Source organism: Festucalex cinctus, chromosome 1, assembly GCF_051991245.1.
Source record: "Festucalex cinctus isolate MCC-2025b chromosome 1, RoL_Fcin_1.0, whole genome shotgun sequence".
NCBI classification, from domain to species: domain Eukaryota; kingdom Metazoa; phylum Chordata; class Actinopteri; order Syngnathiformes; family Syngnathidae; genus Festucalex; species Festucalex cinctus.
The window spans coordinates 11,006,881-11,028,208 of record NC_135411.1 but is presented as its reverse complement, the minus strand read 5'-3'; the positions used below and the strand labels follow the sequence as shown (position 1 = coordinate 11,028,208).

Here is a 21,328-nt window from a genome sequence, read left to right as displayed (position 1 = left end):
TGGCTAGATTTATCAGAACTTATTTTGAGGTGAATTTGGGGTTTTCATTTGAGCTCTCCGTCAAAATGGTACAAAAAAAAAGAAGAAATATTTACTGTGTTGTCAATAAATCTTTAGGAGTTGAACTTGAACTTGTTGAGCGAAATATCTTTTCCACAATATTCTAATTTATTGAAATGTACCCTAGTCCAAAAGCTCTAGCAACAAATTTCTGTTCTGATTATATCAGATACTAACCTTAATATTAAGGATAATTCATTAGGAGGCAGCACAGTAGAACTACAACTACAATAGACATTAAATTAAAGCAACACCTATTTTCGCAAATGGGAAAATTGTGGCACCATTTCTGATACTGGATCTCATTAGATTCAGCAGGTGTACACTACGTTGTTATAAGTACGCATGCACCTTTATGAACCTGAAACTTGATTTTCTGCTGTAATAAACAGATGAACAACGGCAATAAATGGGGTAGCACTGTTGTCTGCAGAAACAAGTTAGCATGCACGAAAAAGCCAATTAACACAAGCACGTGCACAAAGGAAGGCGCAAAATGTAGGAAGCAATTCTCAACAAATGCACGGACGACCACATGAATCTGGTAATAAATATAGACATCTTTAATTTCATTAGTCCAACAATGCCACAATAGTTATAAATAGCAACAAATCCAAATTGCAGCGAGAAGCCCGAACACCTCTGGGATATCAGACTTATTTAATAGAGCAAAAAAGAAACGGGATAGTGGTTAGTGGCAAAAAAAAAAAGCTCGTAAAGCGTTCTTAAAGGTAACTGATATAAAAATGAAAACGGATCATTTTTTTTGTAGTGAGATGGATGATAGAACTCGCAGTTCTGAAATGGGGTCCGCGTGTACCGATTTCTAACTTCTGCAGCTATTTTAACCCAAACGTGGAGGCGGGGAGGGGCTTGCAAGTGTATTAAGTTGCGTGTGGTGTACATGAGATGACCACACATAGAGTATGTGACTTCACACATAACATGACATCCGACAACCAGGCCTTTCCTGACTTCGATTTAAAGGGGGGGGAAATGCTGAAATTTGACCTGATTTTCTGTACGCATGTACCCCACTTAACTCATTTTTAAACGAAACCATGTCACAGGGAATAGTGTTTTATGAGAAAAGGCCCCAAATGTGAACAAAAACATTAAAGAGAAATTATGTGCATTGACTTTTCTTTTATGTGCACTCTCTTATTGGAATAGGCAAAAAAAAAAAAATGAACTCATTCCCTCACTGTAAAAATATTTGTTTCTGATTTCTCTCAGAACCGTCAACTTTTTGCATGTCAGCTTCATTTCCAAACACATCCCTGAACATTCTGTCCATGTAATACTAACGTAATATCAACCACCGAGCTACTACTTTACCATCATTACAGCATTTCAAAAAATATATAACCAAGTGTGCTTTTGTCGAACCAACAAGCAATAGTATGGGGTGAGCTGAATTAGGAAGAGAAGGAGCCCTATATGAAACCGGGGGTGTTTTTGGCTGCTACCTCAAAGGCACGTGTGTATGTGTGTGCACAGTTAGTGAGGTAGTCTGGTGAAGGTGGAAGGATGTGGGTGGGCTTAAGTGTTTAGTTGCAATTTCCAAATCGCTGCTGCCCCCTCGAGGTCAGTTTGGCAGACTGCACTGTGAGCAGACGGATGTAAGGAGTTGAGTTAGGTTTGGCGGGGGAAAAAAGGCGTTGGGGTGGGCTCTCAGCAGCAGCGCACACGAGGCGGGGGTAACTCCGGAGGCACTTCGGGTTCAGGCTGCAGGGACAGCACGCTGCCGGACAGCTCCTTGTTGGGAACCTCAAGCGGCATCTGGAGATGAGAAGAGCAAAAACGCAGGAGATTATAGTCAATGCACACAGAAAATAAACAATAACCGTATACAGACATAGTAACAACTAAAAGGCAACTGGACTCAGACAAATTGTTGACGAAACTGTAAACAATATGAGCGGCATACAAAAATGTACATTCTGTAATCCAGTCAACTAAGTACTGCCTGATACATTGATTTCGCCAAAAACCCCAAAAGTAGTTCATTAAAATGTAGTAATTTAGTTTGTTTTTACTTTTTTAAATTTCAGTTTCATTCAATAATTGCTTGAATTATTGTAAAATTATTTTTTTAAATAGATGCATACCAGAACCAGTGTCAAACTCGTACGCAGAAAAAAAAATAAAAAAATAAAAGTGTTTTGTGTTTTTGAACAATCAGAGCAAAACTGGATTCGCCCATGAAACAAAGCTGTCAAAAGATTTAGAAAGTACTGGAAGCAGTGCTAGAGTGTGAGAGCATCTGCATATTAGTATTGTATAAGTGGATGTTATTTATCATCTTTCATGAAATATTGATAGATTTGACAGCTGTTTGGAAAACAATGTGAGAAAAACCACAAATTCTGTAAAAACAAGCAATCAGATGAGGTAATCATTAGCATATCAATCCCCGAGATATAAATCCCCAAATTTTATTGCAGCCATAAAACTTCAAATGACTCTCCTGCAAAATGGCAGAAATTGAGTTCACCCACTCAAGTTGTACGAGTGGCTCAAGTACTTATTGCCTTTGGTTACTTTGACACAATTTCCCTCACCTTGCTCAGAATGTCGTCCACGAGCTTCAGGAAGATCTCGTCCACGTTACAGTTGTCCTTGGCGCTGGTCTCGCAGAAACGCATGCCGCTTATCCGAGAGGAAAACTGAGACACAAACACAAAGTATAGCGTTACAATCCCGAGCAAAAAGTGTGGAATCACCAGTCTTGGACGAGCACTCAGACGTTTGATTCTGTAGATCAAATTCAGATAAAAAGCATAAAAAAATTGTAAGGTCATTCCAAAGTGCAACATCTTGGCTTTCAGAAACACTAAAAGAAATGAAGAAAAAACATTGTGCTGGTCAGTAAATGTTACTTTTATAGACCAAATGCAAATGTGTTGCAAATAAATATGGAATCACTCCATTCTGGGGGGGAAAAAAATATGGAATCATGAAAAACAGACAAAGAAAAAACAATCAAAACACATCACTAGTATTTAGTTGTACCACCTCTGGCTTTTATGACAGCTTGCAGTCTCTGGGGCAATTGGGTTGAGATCTGGGCTATTTGCAGGCCGTGACATTGACTGGATGCATCTTTCTCCAAGGAATGTGTTTACAGTTTTTGCTTTGTGGCATCTTGGAAAATGATTTCATAATCCCCAAACATTTTTTTCAATTGAAGGGATAAGAAAGATGTCCAAAATGTCAATATAAACTTGTGCATTTATTGAAGATTTAATCCCAGTGCCTTTGCCTGACGTGCAGCCCCATATCATCAAGGACTGTGGGAATTTGGATGTTTTCTTTAGGCGGTCCTCTTTGTAAATCTCACTGGAACGGCACCAAGCAAAAGTTCCAGCGTCATCACCTTAATCTCTATAAAAGTAACATTTACTGACCAGCACAATGTTTTTTCTTCATTTCCTTTAGTGTTTCTGAAAGCCAAGATGTTGCACTTTGGAATGACCTTACGACTGATTCATGCTTTTTATCTGAGTTTGATCTACAGAATAAAACGTATGAGTGAGTGCTCGTCCAATACACACTTTTTGCTAGGCGTAGTAGCATCGCTAACAAACAAACAAAAACAAAAAACAACTGACAAGAGACACCGGTTAATTTCGAAACACTCACCCTTTCTCCTTGTTGTCTTGAGATGACGCGATCGCTCTCGCAGTCCATCTTGTTGCCCACCAGGAGGAGCTCCGCCTCCTCAGATGCATACTGAAAGTACAAGGCGAAAAAGAGACACTGTTTAGATTATAAAATGATGTATTTGTTCTACAGTTTTACACACAAACGTGACTTAATTCCTAAGATATATTTTTTCGAGGGACACAATACTATCTAATGAGACACTCATGTTTGTGTGACACGCGCAGATTCATTGAAAAGTTGACGTCATTGTGGTTAGTGATGTACAACTGTTTGCTTGTTTGTTTTGATTAAAGTTGTAAAATGCTGGGAAAAGTTACATGGGAATTTATAGTATTTGCTTTCAAACTGCTTTTTATGTAAAGAAATTTATTTTTAAATATTTGTTTTTAATAAACTAGGAATGATTAAAAAAAAAAAAAATTTTTAAATTAAAAAAATAATAATCTTGTTAATTATGACAGTAATGAAACTACGGTACTAACTTTTGATTAATTTCATGTTATTTCTAATTAACAGCAATTAGTTTAATTTATGTTTAATTATGATGATCATTTTATATTTATTTTATTTAAATAGTTTTTTTTTATGTAATTTTTTTAAGAAGCTAATTTTATTTTCAAATATTTAAATATTTTAATTTGTCTTACGGCAGTAACTTTTTTATTCTGAGCATTTTTGTGTGTGTGTGTATTTCAATTCCAATATTTTTTTTTGGATTTATAATCAATACATCTAAAAATAATAATGAACTTTTTTTATTTTCATATTTCTACATATTTTAATGTGAGCTCAATTATTGCAAGGATTATTTTGATTCTAATTACAGTATTTTGAAAAGTTTTTGTTGAGAATTTTGGATACGTGTTTATATTGTCTCAATAAACTAAAGTTATATTTTAATAAACACATTTGATGTTCTCATCTAAACATGTCACCTATGTTCAATTATGACACTATTTGTTGTTATTTATTTTGGGATTTTCTTTTATTTGTATTGATTTTTAATAAAGAGCAAATTCAATTTTCAAATTCAAACATACTTGAATCATTTTTTTAATCCGCCTGATTATGACCATCCAAAATATTCCTTCATGTTTGCATAAATTACACAACACTTTCTAGTTTTCCAGAAATGTCACACATTTAATCTGGATTTTTTTTTCTCTCTATTTTTTTTTTCCCCCTCTTTAGTGGCTGGCGAGTACGGCAACCAAACAGCACGATTTGGATGCAGCTGATGAAGTGTCACTCACCTTGTCAATCATCTTCATCCATTTGGGAAGGTCGTCGAAGGTCTCCTGCTTGGTGATGTCATAGACCAGCACGATCCCTTTGGCGCCGCGGTAGTACGCCGACGTGATGCTGTTGAAGCGCTCCTGGCCCGCTGTGTCCCTTTCACATTCGCAAGGAAATTGAGTCACGCTTCACACCGAGCTCAAAGAAGACAGCTTTCATATAGCCTGTGAAATCAATTAGCTACGCCGTGTTGACGGCCGCATTCCGCCCTGTCAATCAAGTGATCTTCAACTAAGGCGTCATATTTCACAATTTAAAAGGTTTAATATGTCAAAATACCCAAACCAATACCGCTCGCTCACAGACACATTTTCAAAAATGTCAAAACCTTTCAAGCGTTACTGTACCTGCAGCACGGCTGACTCTCAGTGAGAGCAGCGATATTAGACGGCGTTGCCACCCCGTAAAGATGGAGGTGAGGGTGAGGCTGTGATGAAAGCTGTTTGACATGACAAAGCACACATAGAAGGTGGGGGAGGGGTGCAGACGTGGGGGTGGGGGGGTGTGTTAGCTGACAGGAAGAGATGTGTTAATGACACAAGGGTGGCACCGGCGGCAACACGTGCAACATCGGCGCACTCACGATTTGAAGATTGTGCAGGTGGTCGGGCAGTATTCAACATATACCGTATTTTCCGCACTATAAGGCGCACCCAAAAGCCTTCAATTTTTTCAAAAGCTGAATCTATTAATAAAGTTTGACTGACCTATCTGACTGTTTTGTTGACATTCCTTTTAGCGCAGCACCATCTAATGGATGCATAACGTAACCCCAGCCTCTAGTGTAGCGCCATACATATGGAAAACGTTTTAAAATATGTCATTCTTTGAAGGTGCGCCTTATAGTGCGGAAATTACGGTAAGTTGCACCTTGAGATACGAGTTGAAATTTCTTCTGTGGCCATGCTCGTAACTCAAAACATTCACACCGCAAATCATTTTCTTTATTCCTTATCAATTGTGTTTTGCATTGTTTGTTAGCATTAAGCTAGGCAGATTTTCCGAAGGCAACACGACTGTAGAATACAATGTGCACCTTTTCAATGCTGCATCCTTGCGATTTAACGGGCACCTGTCATGACTATCAAGTAAAAGAGAATTTTGACATGACAATGAGACTTTTCCTGTTGTACCCCCATGCTGCCAGAATACAATAGAATAGTATTATGAGTGACACCGTGTGTGGCATTCACGTGCATTGAGGCAGTAGTGATGTGTTGGAGCGTGTGACACATAGACGAAACACATGCACAAGACGGAAAACTTGTGCTCACCAGATTTGCAGCCGGATCTTCTTCCCCCTCAGCTCCACCGTCTTGATTTTGAAATCAACTCCTAAGTAGAAGGAAAACAGTATTCACAGTGCTACCTTGACGTACAATTGACAGGTTTTTCATATAACTCGTGAGCAATCATTTTAGCTGTGAGTTTTGTATGGTTGCAGACTAGTGAACTACACTCAAACCCCCTTGGCATATGATGCTTTCAATAAAAAAAATAAAAATAATAAATAAATAAATAAATAAATAAATATATAAATGGCAGGATAAAATTCTGATAACCTATTAATCTGTCCATTAATTTAAAAAAATCCAGAGTGAATAAAATACTTTTTTTCTTTCCCTTAACAATAAAGATATGAATTACATGAAGACTATTTAACTGTTATACTTCGCCCTATTTTGTTTCACTTTATATCAGAGAGAAAATTAGGCCTATTTTTTTTAGGGTGTGGGTGTTTGAATGTCAGGATCGTTGTCTTATGTTGTCAAATGTTAATGTGTTAAAAAAAAATCTTAGTCATGGTTAAAAGCTTTAATTATCAGCCAATTAAATCGTCCGGCCAAATAATTGGCCATCCCCTACATGAAACACAAAAAAAAATACATATGCGTTAAAACAACTACATAACTTTGAACGGCAGCTAGCTTGATGCTAACATATAATGCAAAATGCCCTAGATGGGCTCAGGAACTCCTTTTATCAGGCATTTATCCATCCATCCATTTTCTTAACCGCTTACTCCTCACAATGGACATGGGGGGTGCTGGAGCCTATCTCAGCTGGCTTTGGGCAGTAGGCGGGGTCACCCTGGACTGGTTGCCAGCCAATCGCAGGGCACACAGAGACGAACAACCACCCACACACACAAGCACACCTAGGGACAATTCGGAATGCCCAATTAACCTGCCATGCATGTCTTTGGAATGTGGGAGGAGACCGGAGTACCCGGAGAAGACCCACGCATTCATGGGGAGAACATGCAAACTCCACCCAGGAAGGCCTGGACTCGAACCCGAGTCCTCAGAACTGAGAGGCGGACATACTAACCAGTCAACCATCGTGCCGATTGGGCATTTAATTGAACACAAAACATAATACTTATGCATATATTTTTTATTCTTTACAAAAAAAAATGGTTATTATTACTGTAGCTTACTTAGTCTCTTAGGTGTAAATATCTTTTTTGTTTGTGTCTAAATACTACCCACTGGTGTCCAAGGCGGACACAACCGAAGGAGCATAACAGCTGGAAAAGATGAACTGAATTTCCATTAATTTCATTGGGGAAAGATGATTTGAGGAACGAGTGTTTTGACTTGCCAGCATGGTCACGGAACAAAATAAACTCATAAATCATTACCAGTTATAATTCTTATCAATTGTAAAGGTGCTTGGTGAGTGGAACAGAATGTCAGGGTATAAAATGGAGCTCTGTCATGATGCCAGCTGTTGCTATGGGGGACTATTTTGGGATTGGCCACTGATGACTGACCGCTGAGTTGTTTTCCTTGACAAAACAACAAACTAGGAACTGAGAATGTGATTTCAACATCTACATTAGAACATTTAAAATTACATTCAAGGTGTGGAATAATTTACTTTATACTCGTCACGTGTTCAGTCACTCACCATATGCGATAATTGTATTTTATTTCATGCAGACCAATTTCAGGACATCTTCTGCTGGCCACATTAATCCAATTTCATCCTGTTATTATTAAATTATTATTAAACATGCAGCAAGTCACATGAGGGAGTAGGGCACACTACAACGCACAACAACAACCGCATTGATACCCAATATTACCTGAATTAAAAAAAAAAAAAAGTTTAAACTATTATTTATCGCCGGTTAATGCGATTAAAACATTATTTATATTATATTTATAAAACTACCTCTCTAACAACAACACCCCCAGAAAATAGGCGACGACTAACTTTTTTGGAGAGATCCTCGCTACTTATAATAGACAGGCCCTTGTAATAGTCCGATCCCAGTTAATAGACTGAGCCCGACTACTGTTTTGTGAGTCAAAAACAAAAAGTCGACCAAAGAAGGTGACTTTTTTTTTTTTTTTTTTTCGTCTCTCACCTACGGTTGACTTGCAGGCCTCGGAGAAGGTGTCGTCGGTGTATCGTTCCATCAGGCTGGTTTTACCCACACCGCGGGAGCCGATGATGATGATTTGAAGCTTAAAGTCAGCGGGCCTGGGCGGCATCTTCCTGCGGCGAGACTGAGCCCCCAAAGCGGGCGACGAGTTTGAGGAGCTCCCGCCACTGACGCCGACGCCGACGCCGACGCCGACGCCGACGCCGCCGGCCTTCCGCCGGTTGTCATGTCGCGGATCCATCAGCGGATCCACATTTGTGATTACAAGTTGAACTTTTAACTTTTTATTCGTGGTAACTTTCTTTAGTCCCCTGGGAAGTTTGGGCAACTTCGCTTCGCGCTGAAGATTGTTGTTGTCCAGCCATTAGACGCCGAAAGGCGGTGACGTCATTTGGTCTTCGAAATTGTTTCCGGTTCCGTCGGAAATGTACAAAATTAATAATTAAATAATTTATAAACGTATTTTCAAGGGATTTCAATTAACCATTGTGAACAACGTACGAACAACCTTTACTTTTTAATTGAGTATTTATTTTTCTGACAACTGCGTTTACCCGTAAGCGTATTTTTGCTTTTTTTTTTCTTCAGCCGACGCGGATTCTAACTTTTTTTTTTTTTTTTTTTTTTTTTTAATGCAACAGTTGGTAGAGGTCAACCGCAGAACATCAACCGATTACAATAAAATAAATGTTTTGTGTCCGTGGAAAAATTACCAGCTTTTTGCTTTCAAAAATTCCTTGACTAATCTGAAATAAATAAATAAATAAATAAATACCTATATATTTTTTATCTGGTTGTGCCAAGTTAAAGCTGATAAGAAAATGGATGGCATTTCAGGAAATAGGTGAGATAGTACTTGGGTCTGGTAAGTAGTGTCGTTGTTGTTTTACCAACAGTATCTGTAGGCAATTATACCAGTGTGATTTGCCACATTTGTCGAAGTAAAGGATTTAATTTATTCTTATGTAACAAAGTCTGTCCGTTATTACATATTTAAGAATCTATGTCTATTTTATCGTCGAGTAAATAGTCTGTCACCTGCCTTCGGTGCCGGTTGGCGTGGGTTCGCTCCTCCGCCTGGGAGACCCCATGTGGCTTACGTGAAGTAAGCTTGTGTGTGAGTGTGAGTGTGGTTAAAAAAAAATGTATTTGATGTTGATTCTGTCGACTATATATAAAAACACAACACAAAAAAACAACAACGTAGCCGCTATTTTTCTCCCTCGGCGGCTCTCGTAGTCTGCGCAACGTTGTGACGTCATACCTGTGTGGCTCCAGCTTATCCAAACATCGACGACAGACCGACCAAGCCAACTCGAACCATCACCGAACCATCCTCGCAGAGGCGTTAAAGCACAGCATGGCTGCCCAGAAAATTAACGAAGCACACGAACACATAGCCAAAGCCGAGAAATGGTAAGCGCGAGTCGCTACATTGCGTTTAAAAATTACCTTTGGTGCTAGCTAGTGGCGGCTAAAGGGCCACTGTTGTGATTTCATGCGACAGATGAATGAATGCGTGTCATCGATTGTTTATGAATTGCATGATTTGTTACAGCTTGAAGACAAGTCTGACAAAATGGAAACCGGATTTTGACAGCGCTGCCTCGGAATATGCTAAAGCAGGTAATGATTGAGGGAGGGAAAAAAAACAGAAAAAAACCCGAAATGGATATTTTGCCATGACTGGCAACTCGACACTTTACCCTATTTTGCCGTGAATCGCGCTAGAACTACAAGTACAATTTGTGCAGCAGTGAATGTGTACTAGCTCGTGCGATAATGGCTAAGGTGGTTTCCCCGCAGGCGCGTGTGAATCTTGCAAATTGCAGCCTATTTCGGGGGCAAAGCAAAATGAAAACTTAGTGAAAAGACACAGAGGGGGTAAATGACGCAGGAACCATTGCCAGTGCATGACTCAGTCTGCCGAGTGACCAATCAGAGTTGTTCACGGCAAAATAGTGCTAGCAAGAGAGTTGCCGCTCACGGCAAGATATCCACTGCCAAGAAAAAAAAACCAAACAAACATGCAAGGGACAAGCATACCGCTTTTTGCTATAGTATCTTGTAGTGTACCAGATAAAAAATTGAAAAGATGAAAAACACGGTGGAACCCACATATTCATGGTTCATCAATTTTTTAAATAATTATTGTTTTTTGGGGGGGGGGTTACCCCTCAGTTACCCCCCCGGTTACCCCCCACACCCCAGATTGGCTGGCAATCAGTTCAGGGTGCACCCTGCTTACTGCCCAAAGCCAGCTGGGGTAGGCTCCAGCACCCCCACGAACCTTGTGAGGAAAAGCGGCTAAGAAAATGGATGGATGGATGGATTGATAGATATTTTTCACAGTGGATATTTTGCCGTAACTGGCAACTCGCCAACGAGTGCAATTTTTATCTGCGTGCCCCACTGAGGAATATGTTTCGGCACTCCTGTTTCTTTTCCAATGAGATTGATGAGGACAAACACCTCTTAACACCCCACACTACAGGATTACCAGTTAGAAAAATCTTTCAGAGACACCCGACAATCCTTTAGTGACGGCTTTGATTGCAAGTGAGGGAAAATGTTCCAATTGTGTGGCTTGCTTCCAGCCGTGTGCTTCAAGAACGCCAAGCAGTACGAGCAAGCCAAGGATGCTTACCTCAAGGAGGCCGAGTATCACACAGAGAACAAAACGTATCCTCAACTCGTTTGACGTGTTAACTTGTCATTCCCACTTTTGTTTGCTTTCTTTCCTTAACTTGTCCCCTGCAGGCTTTTCCACGCTGCCAAGTGAGTGCCTTCTTATCCTTTTGGTTCACATGTAATGTGCTAGCTTTTTTTTTGTTATTTTTTTTTAACTCTTTGTCTGTATTCCTCAGGGCTATCGAACAAGCGGGCATGATGATGAAAGAGCAGAAGAAGATGCCCGAGGCCATCCAGTACATCGAGAAGGCGTGCATGATGTACATAGAGAACGGGACGCCTGACACCGCTGCCATGGCGCTGGACCGTGCTGGGAAGTCAGTATGAAAAGCATAAAAACAACAATTAAAAAACAAACAAACTTGACTTGATACTAAATATGGATTTGCCTGGCTCTGGATCGAAAATTGTTATTGCCATCAATAAAAACGTTATTTGCAATGTTTTAAGTCACCTTTTAACCAGGGTTCTAGACTTTTTATTATTTATTTATTTATTTATTTATTTTTAATAGTAGCACAGTGACTCATAAACAGAAATTTTAGGTGGTACAAGTAGGAAATTTAGGGGTACATACTGTAAACTGACATGCAAAATATTCATTTTTCCATTCATTTTCACTGCATTACTGATGAATTGGCTGAAGTGTGGTGTAGAAAATTGCCAGCAACAAAAAATATTTAATAACAACAGAAGAATCAGAAAACTTACTGATCACACTTGAGTGATTGATCGAAAATGTAGTTGCACTGCCTCAAATTTTAGGGTCGCTCACCACGCAGACTGACTTGCGGGTTTGCCATTTAATATCTAGCCAACTCGACGCTCTTTTTTTTTTTCCGCTGACACCCACGTCACTCACCAGACCAGGCCCCGCCTTTGAAAGCCACACATACTCAAAGTCACAAATACTACAGTAGAATGTGGTGATTGTGACCCCAAGTGGACAAGATGCTACGATCTGGAGCTGCTGAGACACAATGAGGGCGGGATTATGTCAATTGGTGGCACTCCAGAAGGACACATTTAGAAAAGTGGTTTACTTAGTTGTGTAATGTCACATTTGATGGGGACTCTTATAATATGTGTTAAGTCACTTTTTCACATAATTATCGTGTGCAGGTGTACCTAACGAAGGAAAGCTTTTATACAAAGTGATATGCTGTAGAGTACATCTTTCAATTTGTGCAGACTGATCGAGCCGCTCAACCTGGAGAAAGCTGTCGACTTGTATCAGAAGGCCGCTGGTGTGTTTGAGGTATCCATAAGAAGCGATTGTATTATCATCTCGTGATTATGAGTTTTACTTTGCTGTTCAATTGATTTGTGTGCCGTCTGTAGAACGAGGACCGTCTGCGTCAGGCTGTGGAGTTGCTGGGCAAAGCTTCCAGGCTGCTGGTGCGGTTAAAAAGGTAAAGGCTGCGTTTCTTCTTCGTTGGTAACCGAATTGTTGGACGTTTCTCTTCATGTGTCCACAAAAAGGTTGGACGAAGCTGCCGTGGCTCTGCAGAAGGAGAAGAACATGTACAAGGAGATTGAAAACTTTCCAATGTGCTTCAAGGTCAGCTTCTTCTTTCATCGTAAAAGCAGAAATAAAATAATACATGAAAGTCATGTTTTTGGAAGACAGACGTCTGCCAAGACAAAATAGTTGGTCAGTATGAATGTTGTTAGTACAAGGCAACCCGTTCCACTTGTTTGCATCTGTGGAGCCGTCATGAAATTTTTATGATGTTCTCAGTCACATTTGTAACTCATACAAGTGTCAGATGTTTGCATGTCAAAACATCATAACAATGTTTTCAATTTATTGAATGCATCACATTTAGATTTTTGAAAAACATGATTAAATATTTTCTAACATTTTTTTTATGACATATTTTTTATTTGTCATGCATCTCATTTTTAGTAATGCATATATTTTTTATTTTTTATTTTTTTTTATTTTTTATTTTTTTATTGCTTTTTTTAATTCCCTTTTTAAACTGAAAAAGCACCACATCTGTTTTGTTGAAATGCATCTTCTCAGTTAAAAAAAAAAAAAAATCATACCAATAATTTTGGCAAGAAAATATATGAAAATGTATTAATTTTATTCTATACATTTTTGTTATTTAAAAATTATCCTTCTCACACATTTTAAAAACTTTTATGTGAATGATAAAAAAAAGAAGTATTTTTTCATAAATTAAACTAATTGACACTTTTTAATAAATCTATCTCCATGCACATCTTTTTTTTAAAATAAAGATTCCCTCAAGTGCATGTGATTTTTAATTATTGATTTATTTTAATTACCATATTTTTTAAATTAAAAAATATGACAGACATAGCATACATTTAGTCTTTTAATTTCTAAAAAAAATAAAAATAATATATATATATATATTTTTTTTAAACATTAGAAAATGTAATTATTCCTATAGCATTGCAACTAGTATCTCATTTGTTTGTATGGAGTCTCCCCTCCATTGTGACATGGTAAACTATCATATTACCAACACAAGCAAACGATGGTTAAAATAATTTGATATGAATGAATGTTTCTGTTCAGAAAACGACGGCCCAAGTGCTGATCCACCTTCACCGAGGCGACTACGTGGCGGCTGACAAGTGTGTCAGGGAGAGTTACAGGTGGGAAGCGCTCATTTTTAAAGGAGGCATATGCATTTTTTTTAATAGTTGATAACATTTTCCAAGCGTCTTAACAAAGGCTCTCTTTCATTCTTGTGCCACAATACACAAAATAAAGAATATGTCACATTTAACGTCCACTCTGTGGTTGAATTCACTCATATTTGATTTGAGCCAATACGCACATTTATCAACTCTGCAGCTCTGCTTACCTTGTTGTACTCCAGAGCTACAACAATTTATATACAAGCAGTTAAAAAGTTGACTTTCCTAATATGTCCCCTTGAAGGTATTTTATTATTTTATTTTTTTGGCTGCAGCCTGCCAGGTTACAGCGGCAGCGAGGACTGCGTCGCCATGGAGACGCTGCTGCAGGGCTATGACGAGCAGGATGAGGATCAAGTGTACCGCGTGTGCAACTCCCCTCTGCTCAAGTACATGGACAACGATGTGAGTACCTTTTGTCATACGCCGCAATATTGTGTCGTCATGTTACGTACATTCACAGATGCGTCGCGGCTTCAAATTGTCAGCTTTTTATCATTTGTAGACAAAATTAATCAAATAAAATGTTATGGTAGTGGCAAAAATTTGATCTATGTGCACAAGCCCTTTATTCACGTTTTCTGTCAAAAGAAAAAAACAAAACAAGGTAAGTTCATGAAAGTACCACATAATTTTAGTCCACTAGCTTAATGCTAACTCACAAACATACATACATATAAATAAGTATCTTTGTGTTGTAAAAATATTGAGTAGCTTTTTACAATTGTATTACAAAACAAGGTGTTGCTTCTTAAATTAGTATTAAAAAGTAACATTAAGAGCTTTTTTAAAATTTTATTTTAAAATACTAAGAGACCTTAAAAATATGACAAATAAAATAAGGTGTTTTTTTAAAACATTTTTTTTTTTTTGGTGAATGTAAAAACTAAATGGGTAGCTTTCTCTTCTTTTATTTTTTTTATTTTTATTTTTTTTATTTTATTGTATTTTTTTAAGACATATAAGTATCTTTTTTTTTTTTTTTTTTTTTTTTTTTTTTTTTTTTTTTCCCCAAGACAATATTTGTATAGCAAAAAAAATAAGGGGTAGTTTTGTTAGCATGTTGGGCAAAAAAAAAAAAAAAAAAAAAATGTAAAACATGTTAAAAAAAAATAAAGGGGAATTTTAAAAGCGAAATAACAAAACAGGACTTTATTTTACATTTAATATTTAAAAGTGAGAAAACTGTTTTACAATTTAAACGGAATGTTTAAAAAAAAATTTTACATTTATTTTTTTACATTTAGCGGCACAAAATGAGGGGTAACTTAAAATGTACATTTAAAACATTGAAAGCGTGTAATTTTATTTTGTATCTGTCCATTCTCTGTATTGCTTATAACAGAATGCGTGACAAATAAATAAATAAATGTACCATTCTTAATCTGATTGTTTTTTTTTTTGTTTTTTTTGCCCAACATGTTAAGAAAACTACCCCTTATTTATTTTTTATTTTTTAAGTTGAAGTCGTTTGTTTTTAGAGGATCAAATTTGCCTATTGAAGCCATCTTTTAGACAGAAGTTGTGTAATTGCTGTTGTGTGTTGTGCGTGTCGTGCTTTGGGCACGCAGTACGCCAAGCTGGCCATCTCGCTGCGGGTGCCTGGCGGCGGAGGCAAAAAGAAGAAGGCGGCCGCCGCTCCAGCAGGGGGCGCCGGCGGGGACACCTCCGCCGCTGCCGAGGACGAAGATGAATACGAGGGGGGGCTTTGTTAGCCTCCGTCCTCCTTCCTGCTCTCCGGTTCCTTTCATCGAAATCCTTCACCAACTCTCTGCTGTGACGGCCGCAACGGGCCCATCTTGTGAAGTAAAAAAATATATATTTAAAAATTATTATATGTTGCAAATACGACTTGGGCAGGTGTTGCAGTTGAATTTTAATTTAAGGTGCAAGTATGGAAGTCACGTGCATGTGTGCATTTTTTGTGCGTCTTGAGAAAAATAAATATGTCAAATGCGTGTATGCAATATCGCTCTTTGAATGATTGGTAATTCCAATAACGGCCCAAAAGCATGACCCTCGTAGCTCAACGCAAAATGAATACAAAAAGTTCAAAGGTCATCTTGTAGACAGTTCTTTCCTCTTTGTCTACCCCCAGCGGTGTGCGTGTTATCAATTTTCAAGCATTTTATCTGAAAATGCCGAGTCACTTTTCTGTTTTTAAAGCAAATAGAGGGATGGTTCATGTATTTTATAATTTTGTGCTCTTGTCAATGTGTACATTCCTGAAGAAGCAAATATTGTGTCTCATGTATATACGCCGTACAAATACAATAAACAATCCATTCAGTGGCACTTTCTGTCTTTTCTTTTGTAATTGTATCTGTATGCCTTTCTACTCAGATTTTATGCCTTTATTATTGTAACATTACAAAGTTTGTTCTCAGAATTATGACTTATTGCGATTGGCTGGTGACTATCTACTGCCCAAAGCCAGCTGAGATGGGCTCCAGCACCCCTATGACCCTTGTGAGGAATAAGCGGTCAAGAAAATGGATGGATGGATGAATTATGACTTAAGCAGTGTAATACGACGGCTCATTAAGGGTACACAGAAATTTGACTGTTACTGTGTAAGCCTTACACAGTACATACCTTACACCGTAAGGTATGTACTATTCTCCAACCTTGATAGTTGATACATTAAGATTTTCTTGACTTTTGTGTAATTTTTTTCCTCTAGATTTTACAACTTTATCTTCCTAAAATTACTTTTATGAAAATCTAAAAATTTATTTAATGAATTTTACGACTTGGGGAAAGAAAAAAAAAGTAAAGGACATGTGTTACATATTTAAAGATGAAGTCCAGAGTCCGGGGGGGGGGGGGGGGGGGGGTAATAAGTACCATTTCTGCAACTGTTCTTTGCAGTTGAGAGGCTGCATCAAAGCCTTCTGTATGCTCTAGCCAACAAAAAAACAAACAAAAAACGTATAAATACGTGTTTGGAACACTTAGAACATTAAAAAAACAAAACGTATTTACACATTATTGGGAGCAAATGAGTTAATAGTGCATTTTCCTGAGTCAAAACGTCGGACCCTGCCTTTAAATAATCTTTTTCCAAGGCCATAACAAATTTTTCAAATACCATCTCCACCATTCACGGTTGGGTCTCCATGCGTGTGTCTATGGGTTGGAGGAGGGGGTAGGTTCCCTTCAGCCGTTGTTGAGTGAAGTCGGTGTCCTTTTTTTTTTTTTCTCCACGATTTCGCAACTCGGACCTAATTCCGGGGTTACATTGCCACTTATGCATTGATTTCTGTGCGGCATTTTCACGTTATTTACTGTCTGTAGTCTGTGCGGCGTACAGTTGTAACAACAAATTTGGGAGAAGCGCTACAGGCACTAACCTTGCTCTCGCAAGATGAATTCTCGCGGTATTTTGTGAGTTCACAGACCCCCGAGAATACATCTTTGTACCGCTCTCGCAGGTAACCGCTGCAGTGGTTCGGACCAATCACAGAGCAACATTGTGTTTGGGGGCGGGATATGCAACTGTGACGAAACCAGGAAGCCAGTGCCGACGCCGGAGCTAACAAACAAACAAACCCAACATGGACAAATGGACGCTACGATGAAATCTGTTTTCACAGAGTTACTCACCGTTTCCTTGTCGAATGTTGAACAGCGACAGGCACTTCGTACATTTCTAGCTGGTAAGATGTTCGTGCTTCCCCCCCCCTCGACAAGGAAGAACACGAAATTTTCATCCTTGGCTGTGATTGGTTAAAACAAACGTGTAGAATGTCGCATCGTCCAATCAGCTCAAATTATTGTACAGAATGTCCAGCCTTTTCCCGAAGAAATTACTGTGGAGAGGTCATCTGGCTATTGCCACGTTATATAGTTAAGAATGCGATTATAACTTTACTCTTATGAGGTATATCTCAAAGTGATACTAAAATATTTGTTTATTTCCACAGTGCATTCAAATACAGGCAAAAACTATTGATAAGCAATCATTTGACTGTGAAAAATGGACTCCCTCTGAAGCTCAAAGCTTATAAACTGGGGTCCTGTTTGTTTGACTTAGAACTACCAACAACGAAATAAAAGCAAAGCTCATCAAGTCAAAATGGTTGATGCAAAGATTGGAGTTCATTCTTTGAGAGGCTCTCGTGACTCCAATGCTCCATACGGGAATCCTAGCGTAAATCACGATGATGAGCGTCTATTTATTGAAACATTTAAAGAAAGTTGTTTCAGTGGCAACGCCCTCTGGCTTCACCCGGGAGAGGCTAATTGGGAATCCATCATCAGATTGTGTGATGGGCTTGACCTCTCGTTGGGGAACGCTGTACAAACACGTGGAATGAGGCACCATTTTCGTTTTATTGGTCACTTCCATCACAGCCTTTATTATCATACACGTTCACATTTCACCTCTTTTGTATTAGCAATGAAAATGAACAATAATGAAGTGCTTCTCTCATGCTACAATGTCCTAGAATGCATAGTTTTTCTTTGCTTTTTACTTCTTTGAAACCTTTCACCGGCAGGAAACTTCCCACTCTTCTCAGCATGATCCGGAAACTGATAACTGAAACTGATTTATTTATTTTTTTCTTTGTCCTTTTGCCAGCCCACCGGCAGGTAGACTCCCCGTCCCTTGTGCAGTAAACGTTACATACGTGTCATGCCGTTTGTTGAATTAGTCCTTGTCAGAGCCAAAATGTCGTAACACATACAATGAAAACGTATGTGAAGAGCGCTTCCTGAGAGAGATGTGTGAGTTAAGTAGAAAAACAAATGAGGCACATAGTTAGCCTACTAGTGCTGCTGCCTCAGTCATATTCAAAGTTTCTGAAAACAAGAGAAATACAAATTCCAAATGTTTTTTTGACAGCATGTTGGTATTTTATGTTTTATTGGAAACTGTATGTTGAAAATGACTCAGGCAGTTATGCTAGTAGGCTAACAGAATGAACAACTAAAAAGTGGCTCTCCCAAATGAAAATGTTCTCTGTCCACATTTTATTTTCACCCCAAAGGCAAATATATATATTTTTTAACTGATGTTTTTGCTTTTTCTCTTAAAAAAAAAGGCACAAAAAGAGAAAAAAAATACATCTAATCACAGGATATTTTTTTTGTTTTGATTTCATTCGTCTTTTTTTCTTTTAACTTAAAAAAAGAAAATCCAAAACACACCAGAAAGTGATTTGTAGTTGCTTCACTCAAATGACATTATCACAAAATTTGCAGAGAAACAAATAAAAAATGTTTTAGACATTTAAAAATATTTAAAAAAAATTTATTTCATTTTAATCCAAAACACAAATCTTTTTGTTTTTTTGACTGTTTGCCTTGAGAAAAACTCAAAATTTAGAAACAAAAACTGTTTTGTTTCAGATTTAAAAAAAAAAAAATCTTTTTTTTTTTTAGTTGTTTAATTTTTCATGTTAAACCACAACACACATGCACACAAGTCCCCCCCCCCAAGATGTTTCTCGCTCTAATAAAAACCTCACAAAATTTTGTGAGAAGTGGGGGGAAACACACAAAAATGTGAATTTTCCTTGGAAATTTTGTCATTTTTAAAAAGACAAAACATTTCCCGAATTTTGTGTTTTAACATTTTTTGATTAGCCTTTTTTCTTATTATTTTCCAAACTTTGTCACTTAAAAAAAGTTAAGTTCGAATTGTGTAATTAATTTTTATTTATTTTTATCCCAAACACAGAACATTTTTGGTTATTCTAATAAAAGGATCACATATTTTGGATAGAAACACCAACAAAAAAAGGCACTTTGTGTATTTTCAAAATAACGTATTGTTCTAGCATAATTGTCTATCACTTTTAACTGATTGTTACAATATTAATGGATAAAATATATCAAGGTTGAATCAGACAACTGGACTCTTCTTCTTTGTTGAATTTGTTGTGTTTTTACTTGAGAAATGATAAATGGTTCTAAAAACTCAGTTTTTGGTTCTTCAAAGAATTCCTTGAGTTTTTCCTCAAAATATTGCCTGTTTTGAAAAAATGTCATGTGAAAAATTTTTGAGGGGATTTTTTTTAAAGTTGTTTCTCTGCAAATTTTGAGACTTTTTTTTTTTATTTTTATTTTTTTTTTAAATTTAACTTTGGATCCCTCATTGTCACCACACAGACCGACTCCGTGTGAGAAGAGCGCTTCCTGAGAAAGATGTGTGTGTCTTAAGACTTCAAATCAAATAAAACACAGTAAAAGTGGTTCTCCCAAATAAGAAAACATGAAAACATTTGTTTGTTGCGTGTTCTTGTGTTGCAGCCGTCCACGTCAGTCATTAAAAACTATTGCACACTCCCCTGTTCCAAGAATTCCAGTCAGAGAAGAAGAATTGTGCTCATTTGTTGTGGGAAGCCCTTTTTCCGAGGTCCTCGCGTGAGCAGTTTAGAAAAAAAAAAAAAAAAAGTCTTTTTGGGGCAGGAACATTTTTACAAGGGTACAACAACGTCACAGAAAGTGGTCGTCTCGTCCTCCGACAGCAGCACCAGCAAAATCTGTGCTCGAAAAGGCCGGCAAGGAGAAAAAAAAAACAAACAAACAAAAAAAAAGGCCGGGCCGTCGTCATCACTGCGTCTTCTCGCGCGTCCACTTGATCATGGTCTCGGGCGAGCGGTAGAGGAAGATGAGCTTGGCGTACATGTCCTCCTCCAGGTCCAGCTCGCCCGTCTCGCGCACCAGGAAGATGTCGGTGCACAGCTTGAGGATGCGGTCCACGTTGGGCAGCTCCTCGAACATGATGGTGTGCGAGATGCCGCTGAAGAACTCGCGCACGAACTTGCCGATCACCAGCACCACCGACGCGTACAGGCCCATGATCCTGACACACACGCACGCACCAAACGACAGCGTCAACAACGTGCACACCACGAGTTCAGCTGGCAAAAAAAAAAAAAAAAAGAAAAAATTGCGCTCTATAAAAACACAATTTGTTCATCCGCCTCATATTTTCAGGGGGAAAAAAATTGTCTCCACATTTTGCATTTTTATCTGAAAACTTAAAATGTGTTTTTGTTATTGATTCTCTCAAAAATTTCAAATTATTTTTGAAAATGTTTTGATCTGGAACACACCCAAAAATCATCCAAAAAAAACAAGAATTTTTATTTTAAAAAATGTTTTTACTTTTGTTTCATGGTCGATTTAAAAAAAAAAATGAGATGGAAAACGATAATAAATATTAGTTTTGGTTGTTTACACTGCAAATTTTATCAAATTATTCAAAAAGAAAGGAAAATTTGTATTTCATTCTCTTAAAATTATTAGGTTTTGATATTTTGACAAAAAAAAAAAAAAAAAAGAAGTTTCGTAACACCCAAACCTCTTAAAATAAAAAATAAAAATTGCATTTGTTTGCGATTCCCTCAAAAATATAGGAAAAAAATTACCCCAAATAAATTAATTTCTTCAAATTTAGAGAATAAAAACAAAAAAAAACAATTATCAAAAAAAAAAAAAAAAAGTTTGCGCACTATAAACACTATTTGTTAATTATCAGGAAATCTCCATATTTTGCATTTTTAGCTGAAAACTAATAACATTTGA

General features: G+C 37.7%; 3 protein-coding genes across 3 annotated transcripts in view; 1 reads left to right on the top strand and 2 right to left on the bottom strand.

The window, feature by feature from the left end:
• Positions 1-602: 602 nt before the first annotated feature.
• On the bottom strand, positions 603-9,616 carry rab12 (RAB12, member RAS oncogene family). The gene is made up of 6 exons (XM_077515789.1): positions 8,402-9,616; positions 6,300-6,360; positions 4,983-5,121; positions 3,706-3,795; positions 2,625-2,729; positions 603-1,842 (listed from the first exon to the last, which is right to left on the bottom strand). The coding sequence occupies exons 1-6, from the start codon at positions 8,658-8,660 to the stop codon at positions 1,735-1,737; spliced, it is 762 nt and encodes a 253-aa protein (XP_077371915.1). The 5' UTR covers positions 8,661-9,616; the 3' UTR covers positions 603-1,734.
• On the top strand, positions 9,156-16,084 carry napgb (N-ethylmaleimide-sensitive factor attachment protein, gamma b). Its single transcript, XM_077515774.1, has 12 exons — positions 9,156-9,284; positions 9,698-9,835; positions 9,978-10,045; positions 11,017-11,101; positions 11,180-11,197; positions 11,287-11,427; positions 12,302-12,368; positions 12,452-12,522; positions 12,593-12,671; positions 13,665-13,744; positions 14,065-14,194; positions 15,361-16,084. The coding sequence occupies exons 2-12, from the start codon at positions 9,780-9,782 to the stop codon at positions 15,502-15,504; spliced, it is 939 nt and encodes a 312-aa protein (XP_077371900.1). The 5' UTR covers positions 9,156-9,284; positions 9,698-9,779; the 3' UTR covers positions 15,505-16,084.
• Positions 16,085-19,045: 2,961 nt separating this feature from the next.
• Positions 19,046-21,328, bottom strand: part of piezo2b (piezo-type mechanosensitive ion channel component 2b) — an 83,703-nt gene continuing 81,420 nt past the window's right edge. The window contains exon 52 of the mRNA XM_077515721.1: positions 19,046-20,603. Within this exon, the coding sequence (XP_077371847.1) occupies positions 20,351-20,603 (253 nt within the window). The 3' untranslated portion in view covers positions 19,046-20,350. The remainder of the gene's footprint in view (positions 20,604-21,328) is intronic.

Excerpts from the sequence above, each read along its gene's own strand:
- rab12 (XM_077515789.1), bottom strand. The coding sequence starts at position 8,660 with ATGGATCCGCGACATGACAACCGGCGGAAGGCCGGCGGCGTCGGCGTC. Across the intron at positions 2,730-3,705 it reads CAAGACAACAAGGAGAAAGG|TTTTCCTCTCGGATAAGCGG; the intron begins GTGAGTGTTTCG and ends TTTGTGTCTCAG. Across the intron at positions 1,843-2,624 it reads TGGACGACATTCTGAGCAAG|ATGCCGCTTGAGGTTCCCAA; the intron begins GTGAGGGAAATT and ends TCTCATCTCCAG.
- napgb (XM_077515774.1), top strand. The coding sequence starts at position 9,780 with ATGGCTGCCCAGAAAATTAACGAAGCACACGAACACATAGCCAAAGCC. Across the intron at positions 10,046-11,016 it reads CTCGGAATATGCTAAAGCAG|CCGTGTGCTTCAAGAACGCC; the intron begins GTAATGATTGAG and ends GCTTGCTTCCAG. Across the intron at positions 12,369-12,451 it reads AGGCCGCTGGTGTGTTTGAG|AACGAGGACCGTCTGCGTCA; the intron begins GTATCCATAAGA and ends TGCCGTCTGTAG.